A 14,849-nucleotide genomic window follows, 5' to 3' on the forward strand; every position below is an offset into this window, starting at 1 on the left:
ATGGAAGTGATGATATCACCCAGGAAGATAGTGTACAGTGAAAAGAGAAGGGGGGCAAGAACATAGCCCTGAGAGACTTCAACAAGGAGGGCAGAGGGGGGGTAGAAAAACCAGAGGTGGATACAGAGAGGGAGCGATTGGCTAGGTAAGAGGTGAACCAAGAGATGACAGAGTCAGAGAGGCTGAGAGAAAGAAGGGTCTGCAATAGGACAGGGTGGTCCACGGTGTCAAAGGTCGCGGAGAGGTCCAGGAGGATGAGCAGGGAGAAGTGACCCCTGGCTTTGGCCGAGAAAAGGTCGTTGCTAACTTTGGGCAGTGCGGTTTCAGTGGAGTGGAGGGAGGGGAAGCCGGATTGGAGAGGGTCAAGGAGGGAGTAGTCCGAGAGATGCCTCGTGAGGATAAGTCTGCCAAGATGTCAGTCACTCTGTGCTGATTTAAAAAAAAAAAAAAAACATCTACCTCTTAATGTGGCAACCGGCTGCAGGTGAGCAGAAGATAGTTTGGTGGACTTGGTTAAGTAGAAAGCCTCCAGTTATTTTCTGTATATCATTCAGCTCAACAATACAGTCTTTGTGTATTAAAGATCAACATCTTTATTACAGTGGCTTCACACTGCTACAGCCATTGTGACAGGCCACAGGTGTGTGTGAGTTACTATATGGTAGCACCTATTAACAACTGTATCTGTCAGCCATAACAGTCTCGCCACCGTGACGAGGAGCAGTGTTTCTAAGGGATACAGGAGTGTGGATTGTAAGTGCATACATATATAGAAATAGTAAAATAAGTATTTTTGGTAGACTACTCTGTTAATAAAAAAGCCCTTCCAAATTATTTGACAACACTCATTGTAAGGTGTTTCATTTTAGAATGCATCAATCATTAACAACAAATCATACCAACGTATGAGGATCTCTTCTTGCAAGTAACTTGTTTTTACATTCTGTGATATGTTAATAAGATGTAAATATGTTAAAAAAAAATTGTGTAGAGAGAATTTTTAAATCATCCCAACTGAAAGCATTACACAGTGCAGCTGACCTGACCATATCTTGAATTGCGTGTTTGTTAATGGTTTTGTTTTGAGTAGGAGGACTGGAATCCATATGTTCAGCACTGGTAGTTGATACTTGATTATTGTTTGTGTTGTATTTTTAGTAGGTGTTGGAGCTGTTTTCTGTTATACCATATGCTTGAGCAATATTTAGCTTTGTAAATGGTACAAATTAGGAACATTTAAGAGGACAGTTTCCTTTGGTCTATGGAAGAGCCCTCTAGAACCTTTAATGATGAATGGTAGATTGTAATGTTGTGGGTTGTTTTCATTAGATGTATTATAGATGTACCTTTGTTTTAAGTGCTTGTTTGTCTTGTCTTACAGATCCAGATTGGGCGTCATATACGCTTGGGGTGTTCATTTGCCTGAACTGTTCTGGAATTCATCGCAACATCCCTCAAATCAGCCGAGTGAAATCCGTCCGCTTAGACCCATGGGATGACATTCAGGTTCAGGTATATTGAATGCACTGTGTTTGACACCTGAAATTTTGGGATAGATTGTGTTATATGTGAACATGTTTAAGTGCCTTTCAAATGGGTGAGAATGTCTATTGTTTTTGGTCATCCCTGATAGATGTCTTTAAGTAATCATGTCTGAAGTAGACATGTCCATTGGCTTGCAAAGAAACAATTAGGTTCAGGTGTACCATATATTTTTTTTTATAATGAATATAATTGGTGTCATCAGGCTTACCTTCCAGTGGGCTATTGAAGTGTCTGACACAAATGCAGAAATATATAAGAATATATAAATATAGAGCAAAATATGGTAATTGTAATTTTGAGATAAACTAGAATTCTAGGAAGTTGATGCCAAAGTTAATACTCTTTCTCAGGTTTGAACCTCAGTATATTTCCCTTATCTTCCCCGGGAAGGAGTAGGGATATTTACTTTCTTACAGTTTACTAGGAAATCTAGTTTAAGCCTTTGAAGGCATTCTCTGCTAGCTTCAGCCTTTAAGCAACCTTATGTCATACGAACAGGGTATAATACAGCAATAGAGCCTAGCTACGATTATCGCATTACATTTGAAAGACACATTTTAGACATGTTTCCTTTAGTTGTGAGTGCCTATTATGTTTTTTTTGAGCGACAGACATAGTTAAATAACTCTGAAGCGGGTTGGTCCAGAACCAGCCTGTAGCCAATCACAGCATTGCAATGTACATGGCACAAAAGTGACATTATTATATCATGTAATCCTCTGCAAACAGAGGACACAGATTTCATGTTAGACAACAACCTTTTTTTAGACACTGTTCATCTTGTGACCTTACAAGGACCCATTAGCAACATAAATCTGGTACCAGTATAGATTTTTGTTGAATACATTATATTATGCTGATCCTTATATAGGCGAATGTAATAAACTGGATGAATTGGTGTGAGTGGTGTAGCTTTGAATTCATCGCAGATAGAATGGAAAAGATTTACCCTCCAACATGAGAAAATACCAAAGTAAAACCTAAACTAGCATAGCTGGTCTCTCCCGATGTCACTTACCACTACACTATGCACTTCAGCACACATATTGTGTATCCTTATACTGATTATTACATTTATGGCTACATTTCTAGGTTTACATGAATTACATGAGATAGGTAATGGGAAGAATCCTAAAACGTGTATTCTCTACCTATTTTGTCTTATATAATACATGTAAAATCAAAATATATTTTTCCTATGTGCTTCAAACACTGTCTCTACCGACAAAATATATATAGAATATATTACATATACTTAGGTAGACTAAGGAATACAAGTTACTCATAACAGAATGAAATTATCACAAACTCTGATCTTGGCAAGCTGGAATAATGACTATTCAAGGGGACATGTTAAATTTGACTGTTGATGAACAGACATAAGAGGATATTTATATATCTGCATTTACAGTATACCGCCCACTGTACACTATATAGCTCCTAATCGCCAGTGTATAGCTCCCGATGCCCACTTTACATACTGCTTCATAACCAGTATATACAGCAACCTTTGTCCAGCATGCAGCTCCCAGAATATACAGTAACCAGTGTCAAATATAAAGCAAGCAGTGTGCAGTATAGAACTCCCAGTGAACAGTATAAAACATTTAAATCCTGATTAAGATTTGAATAAGCAAAAGATGCGTCTGCACACTTGCGTCTCCGCATCAGTATTTTGAATTTTAGGATATGTGCTACCCAGAGCCGCTGCAAGGTTTTTTGGCGCCCCTAGGCAGAGCTTCAGCCTACCGCCCCCCTCTCTCCAATTCTCACTTCATAGACCCTCACACACTTGACATTTTGTAAAATAAAAATAAGTGAATCTTACTTCCTCCTGGCTGGCAGGTAATGCTGCAGTCCAGATGTACTGATGTCCAGATGCATTGATGTCCAGATGTACTGACGTCTGCCGGCGGAATGCTGTCCAGGCTTCACTGCTGGCCAGGAGCAAACACAGGATATCTAGAGGGGAGGCCCCAAATGTTAGATTTCAGGACAAAGCAGAAAAAAAAATCACTCACCTGTTACACACTTTTCTTTTATATACACCCCTGCCCAAGGTGCCCTAGCCATCTTTTTCACACATGTCCCCCACCCAAACAGCTTTATTCTTACACTCTGCCCATGAAATTTCAATAAATAAACAGCTTAATACTATTAAAGTCATTTTATCGCTTATCAAATAAGCATTGGTCAATGCAATTATTGTGGTTCCAAAGCACAAAGATATTTAATTGCAAAATATATTTGGATTAACAGCAAGCCATTATGAGGCATAAAATATATTATAATAAAGCAGGAAAGTATATAATACTGAATACATTACATTTTCTCTAACACTTCACCCAGGCCCAGGACAAGATAAAGTCATGCTTTCTGTAGTCAGGATCAGAGATCTAGCTGGGGGAAGCAGCTTGATTATATCCAGTTTCAGTATAAAAAAAACTACTGATGATGTCACTGTACACAAGCATCACGTCTAGGGGTCTTCATTGGCTCAGGGCTAATGGTGTTCCAGTTGCCTACTGGTCATAGGTTAATTCAAAGGATTCCTCTGATAAGGTGTGACCAGCTGAGCACATGTTGTGCCTAAGGGAAAACTGACCTAAACCAGTTTTCAACAAACTTAAAACACAATGTCATTTTGATCATTAATATTTTATCTTCTATAACTATTGATCGCAGAAAAGCGATCGCAAAGCCGAAAGTAGCGGGTTAGAGATGGTAATGTGCATATCAAAATTACACTAAACATGATACATTTCCTATATCCTGAGCCTTAGATACCTTTTAATATATTATCATTTATGTATAAACAATCTCTAATACATTTTGCTAATAAATAAATGTGGATTGGAACCTTAATAAATGTGTATTATTTACAAGTGTAAATGTGAATGTAAATGTGTGTGTTATTAACCCGTGCAATTGCGTCGTAACACGTGGCGTACTAATCGCAATCGCACGGTAAAACAATATTAATCAATTTGGTTTACTTCATCCAATTATTTGACTTTCACAATAATATGTATGTCATTTAGATTGCCCCCTCTGTCTCTCCCCATTTTCTGGTCCCCTCCATTTTCTGGTGCTCCCCCTCCCCCATTTTCTGGTGCTCCCTCTCTTTCTCTCCCCCATTTTCTGGTGCTCCTTCTGTCTCGCCTCCCATTTTCTGGTGCTCCCTCTCCCTCCGTTCTCTTTGTATTACTAAAGTTACCTTTACTCATCTTTTCTGCTTCTCGCTTCTTACATATTCCTCTCTTCCTTTTTCTGAACCTCTCCGCTCCTTTACAGTGGCAATGTCGTGACATCACGATGTTGCCAGAAGCTCGACACCACCTTTCTGTACATGTAGAGACAGCAGCATGGCCAGGAATTAGTGATCGCACTGCCCAACTAACAATGTCTCATTCAGAGACCTTGTTAGTGTATGTGCCCGGCCACAATACCGCCCCAGAGACTGGAACCTAAGGCAGCTGCCTAACGGTGATGCTGGCCCTGATTCTACCTTAAATTTGTTGTATAAATTACTCTGGAGCAAAGATACGAGAGTCATCACCATAAGTTCCCAAACTCGCACCCAGTAAATGTTTGTACAAAACTTACATCTCGTAACTAACATATCTAACTTTCAGTGCAGCCCAAAATAAGGCACATCAGAGGGGCATGTTTAACTTGCATCTGCACTCCTTTAGTGTACTGTGCTTGCATGTTAATGCTTCTGATCCACATCCCCAAACAGAAGTGGCTGCAACATTTGTGCATCTGTAAGTACGGTCACAAGTCTGACAATTTTTAGTTCCGACATTGCGCAAATGCAGCAATGTGCAGCCTAGTGTGCTGTATAGAACTTCTAGTATGCAGTATAGAATACCCTCCATTCATTACAGGACCCCCATTGTCCATTACAGGACCCCCGTCGTCCATTAAAGGACGCCTGCCGTCCAATGCAGAATGCCCAGCGTCCAGTCCAGAACCACAGTGCCCTGTATATGTCTCCCAATGTCCAGTGTATGTATAACAACCATTGTTCAATATATAGCACCTATTGTCCAGTATATAATTCCCAATGTCCAGTATAGAGCTCCCAAAGTTCAGTATACAGCAACCATTGTTCACTATATAGCTCCCAACGTCCGGTGTATAGCTCCCAACGTCCGGTATATAGCTCCCAACGTCCGGTGTATAGCTCCCAACGTCCGGTATACAGCACCCATTGTGCAGTATACAGCTCTACATGTCCTATATAGAACCGCTACTATGCAGGATTGAACTCCAAGGGATACTCGATGGGCTTTGTCTTTAATAAAAGTGCCCTATTAAAAAATGCCTTCAAAACGCTGGAAATCGGCGGTTCTTAATGTCCAATATCCATTATACTGCCATTCATGTGCATTTTATAGCCTCAATGTCCTGTGTACATTAACATAGTTACACATTCTCTTTCAGCTTCCTCCCAAGTTCATAGGAATTGGGCCAGGGCATAGTAAAAGGAAGCAACCTTGTTCCCATGCCCCCTATAACTGAACTCTGTGTGTGTTTTATTGCAGGAGCAAGAACTGGTTAAAAGACATCTGGATGACCTTCCCAGTTGTCTTCATCCAGACCCATTAGAAATCCTCCCCAGATCCCTGATCTGTTGAGAACATCAGTGACCGCTATTTCAGTGTTTACTGATTCATACTAAAATACCCAGAAACCCTTATGGTCACTTCAGACAGTTTATCTTCCTCTGAGTAGGTACAAAATACTATAAGGTTTACAGATTATCTCCATTCCTTATCTTATTAGCAGCCTGGTAGTATAAAAGTGACCCCTGCAAGAAAAATTGGACTGAAAGCATGCCTATTATTGGCAGTGGCCAATTTGCTGAATTAGCCGTGATACTTACTTACCAGGGGACACACTAATGAGCAGGGCTAAGGATACAAAATTGATCCTGCATGGATGGTTGCATGTGTTGAGTATGAAAGATTATATTCCTTAATGGATATACTGTGTCATAATCTACTGCCTCCTGTAAGAATATAGTTTTAGCGCTTCAGACTGTGAATGCATCTTTTTCATACCTATCATTTATCTAGTCCGTTCCTTTGGCTGATGTGTTTTCACACTGTGCTGTCTAATGATAACATCTACAGTGTCTAAAAGCCTTTGTTAAAACTTGACTTTTGATGCATTGCTGAAGAAATGGTTACAAGGCTGATCAGACACTGTCTGGGGTGTGCATCGGACTCTCTTCCTTCAGTGAAATCATTATTCTTGAGATGTAGTCACAAGAGTCATCTCCTGTAATGATGTTACTTGTTTGCGGATCTGTAGTCCTCGGTTGAACTGGTAAAATCCATTTCGTGGCTACTTTTTTAAAAAAAATGTTTCAGTCATTTTTTATTCTACCGTTAAAATAAAATCTGCCCCCTTTCGGAAGTTTGAAAATATAGTCGGGGTCATTTGTGCATCTCAGATGCAAACTGCAAAACAATAAACTGTCTGAACACTCAACCTGGAAAAATGCTGTTCGATTGTGCTGCTAACGCATAGTCCGTGTTGTTAGGTTTTCTCTGTGCGTTAGGTTAACTTTGCACACCACATGTTTGCTGTGGAGTCATTGTAAATATGAGGTCCTGGTGACAAATGTCACCCATAATAGCTAATTAAAATGATGATAAATTAATAAATCAACCAGTAGACCCAATATAGTGGACAGAGGTCGCTAAGAACAAAAGCATAAACATTAACTACGCTAGATAAAGAAAGAAGATTTATATTATTTAATAGAGTGATGAATGAGGGTGTTTGGGAGATGCTTATTCAGTTAATTTATTTTAAAGCTGCATGTATTATTTATCTTTGCTATTTGGGTATAAAGGACAGGGTCTTATTGACCCCTGTTCAATATATTGGGGCAACTTGGGTGTCAGCATTGGCTTTGAGCTAGCTTGATTCCAGTATCCCAAAGTGTGAGACTACAGAACCCAACTTGTTCACATACTTCCTCCTTCTTTTTACAGTACATGTCGGGCTTGGGAAACAAAGTAGCACAATCGAAATACGAGTCTAAAGTGCCAGCATTCTATTACAAGCCAACAGCTCACGATTGCCAGTAAGTAATCGAGGTGACTTTATTTGTATCCTGTCTGTATTAAACGTCAAAACAGTGACCTCTTTTGTGTGTGTTTGGCATACTCTGCCCTTTAGACAGATACATAGGAATAAACACCACAAGTTGACATGATCTTAATGAAGAACTACAGAAATCTAGGGCCTGATTCATTAAGGAAAATTAAGTGAAAAAAATGAGTAAGTAGTCTTCTGGACAAAACCATGTTACAATGCAAGGGGTGCAAACTAGTTTTCTATTTTGCACATACGTTAAATACTGTCTGTCTTAAATCCACAACACTAATACACAAATAACAGCTCTAGATATCTATTTTCACTAATACTGAAACTAACTTTGAATAAGGAGTTTTTAAAAATTGTCATTATTATCCCTTTATTCATAAAGCACAAACACATTGTAAGTAAAACATTTCAGTACCAAAACCAAGACAACCCTGAAAAAACCCACATGCATAGGAGAGCTATGTATGTTTGTTGTCTAGGGCGATTTTGTAGAATGTACTAAATAAATGATAACTAAAGTCTGATTGGTTGCTATAGGCAACATCTTCACTTTCTCAAACCCGCAGCTTGATAAATTTACCCCTAGGTTGTTAACACATTGGGCTGTCACACTGGTGAAATGTAGTAACAAATGTTGTGACTGAAATTCTAGACCTAGTTGCCACAAAAAAACCCGAAGTGTGTGACTTGTGGGTGCTTATAGCAAGGTTTAACAAGAGGGTACCTGCAACAGGACCTAACAGGTGGAGGCCCAAAACGTGCTGCTCCCTCACACCTTGGACCTTTATCTACATGGTTATGACAACATGCTGTTCTGCTATGTCCTTTATATTATATACCCCCCCCCCATCCCCACCACACAATATCACATGTTGTGATGTCTGGCAGCCATTTTTATAATCCAAGGATATCATACATAGCAAAAGTTACAGAAGTGTGAAGCAAGATGATCTGTTTACTATAGGATTACATCCCAGCTGAAAGTAGAAACAAAGGTCCTAAGCTTGATAGTTTCCTATCCCTGTTCTGTTCACATTTTTTTTTATCACAATTGACTCACTTAATAGATTCATGAATGCTATTTATATTGTGAAAACACGATTTACCAAACTTTCCTTCATGTCACAGATTGTAGTGCCTACCAAGCGTGGAGTTTCATGTAGAAATCTCTTATGTTCTTGCATTGTTTTGTGTTTTTTCAGTGGGTATGCTATTCAAGCCACAATTATTGTATCACAAATATAACTCAAATCTATAGCTCCATGAAAATTACAATTTGCATAATGTCTTATTTTATTTTTATGACCTTTTTGACTATTAGAACTTTTGCCACACTTAATATACCGTATACGCGCCTCACAGAGGTATCTTACAATGATGTCTCTTCAATTGGAAAGTCTGTATGTCATTTGAGGTTTATCAGGTAAAACAATTCTAATTATTTTGTCGTCTGTCAACAAACAACAATATCTTTTACTATTTTATATATCTTATTATGCTGGTTAATAAAAGGAATGATTAAAGTAAAAATATATTGTACATCATTTTTTCTTATTGAGAGATCTCACATACAGTAATTGATTTATATCCAAATATTTTAACTTTATTATACGTTTGCATTACCAGTTTAATTAAGAGTGCTAATACAATAATCTCCATTAGTAGAACGTGTTTCTCAGTCTTCCTTAAAAATTAATTCTCTTTCATAGTTTTCCTTGCTATCATTTATTAAGGGTCTTGGATCATAATGCTTTGCCTTATGATTGGCTGAAGTTGTTTTTCTAAATAAAGATGATTGAAAAAAAACCTGAAAACTTTCTATTGACACTAGGGGCTAGATTTACTAAACTGCGGGTTTGAAACAGTGGAGATGTTGCCTATAGCAACCAATCATCAGATTCTAGCTGTCATTTTGTAGAATATACGAAGTAAAAGAACTAGAATCTGATTGGTTGCTATAGGCAACATCTCCACTTTTTTCAAACCTGCAGTTTAGTAAATATACCCCTAACTCATCTTATGTTCCCCGTCATAAATTTTGTTTAACTGAATATACTTTTATCACTGACACAATATATAATGGTTTACATTTGGTTCTAACAGTGTCCTGCACTTGACCCTTCAACGCTATAGGTCTTTATCCACCTAAATCATAACAACCTTCTTGAGACAATGGCAGCCTCTTGCTCACGGACAGATCATTACAACATCTTATTGTATTTTCACAAACCCAACAGTACGTGGCTGTTTTAGCAATGACGGTGTGCAGATAGAGCATCGTCGATGATGTGTCTAACGCACAGACCTGCTTGCTGAAATATGTGTCCTTTGTGCTCACTTACAGAGTGCTCCGCGAGCAGTGGATTAGAGCCAAGTATGAGAGGAAAGAGTTCATCTACATTGAGAAGCAGGAGCCTTATTCTGCAGGTATGGATGGGATCAACTAACATCTTCTGCTGAGGTTAGCTGTCTAGGGTGAAATAAAACTGCCAGCCACAGAATGCAGCACATCTAAACTCTGTTAGAGCCAAACGGTGTGTTGTAATTGTAACACCGTTTGTGTTCTGCTCTACAACATAAACAGCCTTTATCAGTGCATGCTGAAACTTGGTAGTGTGTTCTGCTTTCATTGTTCTGCATTTACTGGCTAGAATCGGGAAGTCATAGCAGAAAGTTTAGGAACACTGGTGCCAAGGTAAAAGGTGCTATAACCCATATAACTCACAGCAACCAGTCAGACATCTGCTTTCATTTTCCAACACTGCTTACAGCTTTCTGAATGCCGCTCACATTAAGTAAGTTTTGAAAATGACAAAATCGAATCCTGTAACCAACAATATGAATAGTAGAGCTAGGGAATTTGCAGTCCCGCTGCAGAACTTCAACCTCTACCAAAATCGATGATGATAATGATTATTGTCCTTTATTTGTAAATCGCTAAGATGCTAATCAACATATGAGACATCATTTAAAAAAAAATAGAACTGAAGGTAAAGGTGAGCCCTGCCCGTCACCAAGATAAACCGTGAAAGGGGCCATAGACTTTAGCATTCCATTACTAGTTATTTAATATACATTATTATTCTTGCCATCCTCTGTGTGGAAGTTGTTACTCAATAAAAGCTAACATGCCACCAGTTGTCCACTGCTGGTCTAAGTAGTGACACAGCTGAAAGTCAGAAAAATGGAGACACATGTATTCTTTAAAGAAAAAAATAAGTATACATCTTGTGTCAGGTGGTCATATTCTGAGATTCCTCAAGTATGATAATCATAGACACATTCTAGAATTCTTTACTGCTTGCAGTTGAGCTCTGCACCAGCTACCCGCTTGCAGACACTGAGATGGAGGAGCCATGCTGATTTAAATGGCTACCACGGTGAATCCGAGCAGCAGTAGAACGAGACTCTATCTAGTGAATCTGTGCTAAGCTTATTCTCAGTGCCTGCCTCTAAATATATTATTCATACTTCCTGTACAATATCTATATTCTTTGTGCTAGTTGTGAAGAAGATCAGATTGGGCTGGCAGAATTTACCAGGTTTAATAATTTATACAGATATGTGATTTAGAACGGCCTTCTCCAGCAAAATAATCTTTCATGATTTTTTTATTTTTTTTGTCGCTTGTATTTGCAAAACCAGCAGAGTGGATAGGATTAAATGTTTTGTAATAGTTATTTATATATCAGCCGGTGCCATTGATGATAAGAACACTGTAAAGCTTTCGGCTATGTTGACTGTCTCTTCACATGAGACGCATACACTGCAGCGTTATAATGCAGTCGTGCAGAGAATCTCTGGCCTAGCCAAAGTAAGCTGATGTTCATGCAAAATCTGGAACACCCTTTTGAACACAAGTCTCCCTGCCCCTCTTATCTTCCAAACTGTGCCTCTGATAGATTTCTATAGCCCATCTCCTCCAGTGACTTCCAGAATTCTGCCTCCGAATTTGATTTTAGGGGTTACTCTCCTCATTCTGTCATTTTTCTGATCATCATTTTAATCAGTAGAGTGGCCCCTGAGGAATTTGAAGGAGAATTTGGCATCTGATTAGACAGGAGGTGTGACCATACTATAATGTGCCACATTCCATGATCCCCTTTGTTAGAATTTCACATTAATATAACAACATTCACGTTTCACACAGTTTTGTCATTGACTTCTGTTTGACAGTCCTTAAAGCATACGATTGCCGCGCGTTTCTCCCGTGTCTGACATGTCATAAGGCTGGACGTTTATAGCGCATAAAGCTGTCACACTGTTTCCCAGATGGGGCAGGCATATAAAACACATATATTTATGGTCTTATTTAAAGTTGTATGCATTTGCACGCTGAATGTACATAGAAATGGGTGTATGCAAAAAAAACCCGAAAAGGCATACTTATGTGTGTTTGTGAAGTTGGATTATTAGTAAGAGGCTTCCAATTCAAAAACAGTAGTATCTGCTCCTGCGTGCTTACTTATGCCTAACGATAGTGTAGAGATGCAGATTGACAGTGTAAGTAGTAAATGCTAAAATCACATTTTTTTTCATTACCTTAACATAAAAGTACTCAAAAATGATGACCCTATTAGAAAATATATATTTTTCTTTGATGTATTTAAAGCCATTTTTACATTGCATTTGAGAATATCGATCTAAAACTCCATCTATTTTTTCAGGAAACAATGTCTATCTGATCTGAGCAAAATATGCCTGATATACCAACAATTGGTCTTGGGCATGGCCATACGTTTTTTGCCCATGGTATATCTGGGGGAATTGTTTGTTGGGAAGTAGGCGATAATTGAACTAACTGCAGAGGCCAAATAGCTTGAAAAATATAAATATTGGTTCAAAAAAGCTAGGACAAGTATGAGTAAGTGTCCGATGCCTAGTATTTAGGTGACGGTCTACTACATCATCATCATCATCACAATTTATTTATATAGCGCCACTAATTCCACAGCGCTGTACAGAGAACTCATTCACATCAGTCCCTGCCCCATTGAAGCTTACAGTCTAAATTCCCTACCATATACACACACACAGACAGACAGAGAGATACTAGGGTAAATTTTTGATAGCAGCCAATTAACCTACCAGTATGTTTTTGGAGTGTAGGAGGAAACCGGAGCACCCGGAGGAATCCCACACAAACATGGGGAGAACATACAAACTCCACACAGATAAGGCCATGGTCGGGAATTAAACTCATGACCCCAGTGCTGTGAGGCAGAAGTGCTAACCACTTAGCCACCGTGCTGCTACTTAAAGGCAGTGCCAGGTTTAGAAGCAAAACATAGACTACTGGACCCAATGTAACCATGACAGTAGGAGGAGTCCCCCCCCCCCCAGTAGCTTTTTCTATCTTAAACTGGCCATGCAGGCTAAAGTATCACTTGTGATATTGGGCCTTTTGCCGGATACCACAGTGTGTGTGATTGCATAGTATTCTACTGGAAATTGATCAGCTCAGTATCAGGCCTGTTTTGTGTGGTCATATTCCGAACGCACTCCCAGTAACGCCAGAAGCAATCTGCCAGCTTTACTACATCGGTGGACAGTCGCATATCTTCCGATTGGTCAGTGAGTGACCAAGTTGGAGAGTGGGTCTTGGTGTTCAGTTGGAGCAGATTACTTCATATATGGCCAGATTTATACTACCCAGAACTTTCCTACTATTTATACAACTGCAGGTATTGTCATCGTGTCTTATTGTATAATGTAATGTTGTTTTTTTTTACATTTTTTAACCTTTAATAATAGAGTACCAACATATTACGCAGCTCTCTGTTTCAATGATTCAGTTGCATTTTTACCTTGTTTCAGCCACTCTGCCTTATCCTTGTAGGGTGTAGTAATTGTCGTAAAAATACTTAAGGTGTAGAATAAATAAAGCTGAAGGTGACTTAAAATGCACCAATCAAAATATAGAGACGATAGAGGTATAATAATATGAAATTGACAAAATAATCTGCAGTCACAGACTGAAATAGCTTATTTATTCTCAGAGCTGTTCAACTTGACATATGAAATCAGTCAAGCACACACTTTTATTCTATTACAAACCGAGAAATAAAATATATAAAGAAACACATTGATCTGGCCTTTGACAAACACATTGCTGAAAACATTTTAAAATTCCTTTTTGCTCAGAATAGATGTAGTGTTGAAGAGGAGCCCAATTATCCTGTCAGAGTAACATGCAAATTATCTTCATCTCACCTTCATTTGGCTGGATGCCACACAAAACCAATCGCTGAGCGGTGCTTAACTCTTACTTATACTGGAAAACCAAGTACATAAGTATAGATTAAATTTGAGCGCTTGGTTGAATTTGGTTGTGTTTTGACAAAGGCAAAAAATGGCACTTACATAACCTGTTTTTTATATGGTCTAAAAATCAGTCCCTGTCCATGTCCTCAGCATACCTCCCAGCTTTTGGGTATCCGGCATCGGGTCATGGGACATCACCATATGTTGATGAGGGTGTGGCCACATAATGATGTGGGCGTGTTCACTGCCCCAGGGGGGTGCGCCTAGCTTTGACGTGATAGGCTGACCCCAGAAGTGTGTCCTGGTCCACTCTAGTCTGGAAACAATACATGAGCTGAATAATAAAGGGCATGTTAGTTAGAACAAAACTCTGAATATTGCACTAGAAATACTGCGTGATCACCGCAGGGAATAATATTTCTAAGTGATTTTTCAATGGGTAGTCATGCTGGGTGATGACAGCTGGAGATCACAGTTTTCTAAGGTCTACTCTTTAACCCCTTCTTCACCCACATTAACCCAAGTGGTGCTTCATCTTTTCATAGATGACATACCAACATAATTAAGTGAATGATCTTCCTATAAGTCATATGGCTATTATAAGCTCTGGCTTACTTTGACATGAAACCACACCATGCATTGTTTAAAAAAGTTTTGACCTTGGAAACATATTTTGTTGTGGGCAGGTGAGTTTTGTGTCTCCCAGTTGTTATTCATAGGCTGGTCTGCATGCAAGCTAGATTCTTGCTCCTTTACTCTACCCCAGGGTTTCCCAAACCCAGTCCTCAGGGCTCCCTAACAGTGCAGGTTTTCCATATATCCTTGCTGGTGCACAGGTGTATTCATTACTGACTGACACATTGTAACAGATCCACAGGGGGTCCTAATTATGTCACATGTGATCTGGAAAACCT

The 14,849-nt window shown here is 39.1% G+C and overlaps 1 protein-coding gene across 1 annotated transcript in view; it reads left to right on the forward strand.

Moving 5' to 3' along the window:
* The window catches only part of ADAP1 (ArfGAP with dual PH domains 1), a 134,010-nt gene that overhangs the window by 49,772 nt on the left and 69,389 nt on the right, over window positions 1–14,849 (forward strand). The window contains exons 2-4 of the mRNA XM_075179630.1: window positions 1,382–1,512; window positions 7,557–7,648; window positions 10,016–10,098. Coding sequence (XP_075035731.1) covers window positions 1,382–1,512; window positions 7,557–7,648; window positions 10,016–10,098 — 306 coding nt within the window. The remainder of the gene's footprint in view (window positions 1–1,381; window positions 1,513–7,556; window positions 7,649–10,015; window positions 10,099–14,849) is intronic.

The sequence above is a fragment of the Mixophyes fleayi genome, chromosome 7 (genome assembly GCF_038048845.1).
Source record: "Mixophyes fleayi isolate aMixFle1 chromosome 7, aMixFle1.hap1, whole genome shotgun sequence".
In the NCBI taxonomy this organism is placed as follows: Eukaryota; Metazoa; Chordata; class Amphibia; order Anura; family Limnodynastidae; genus Mixophyes; species Mixophyes fleayi.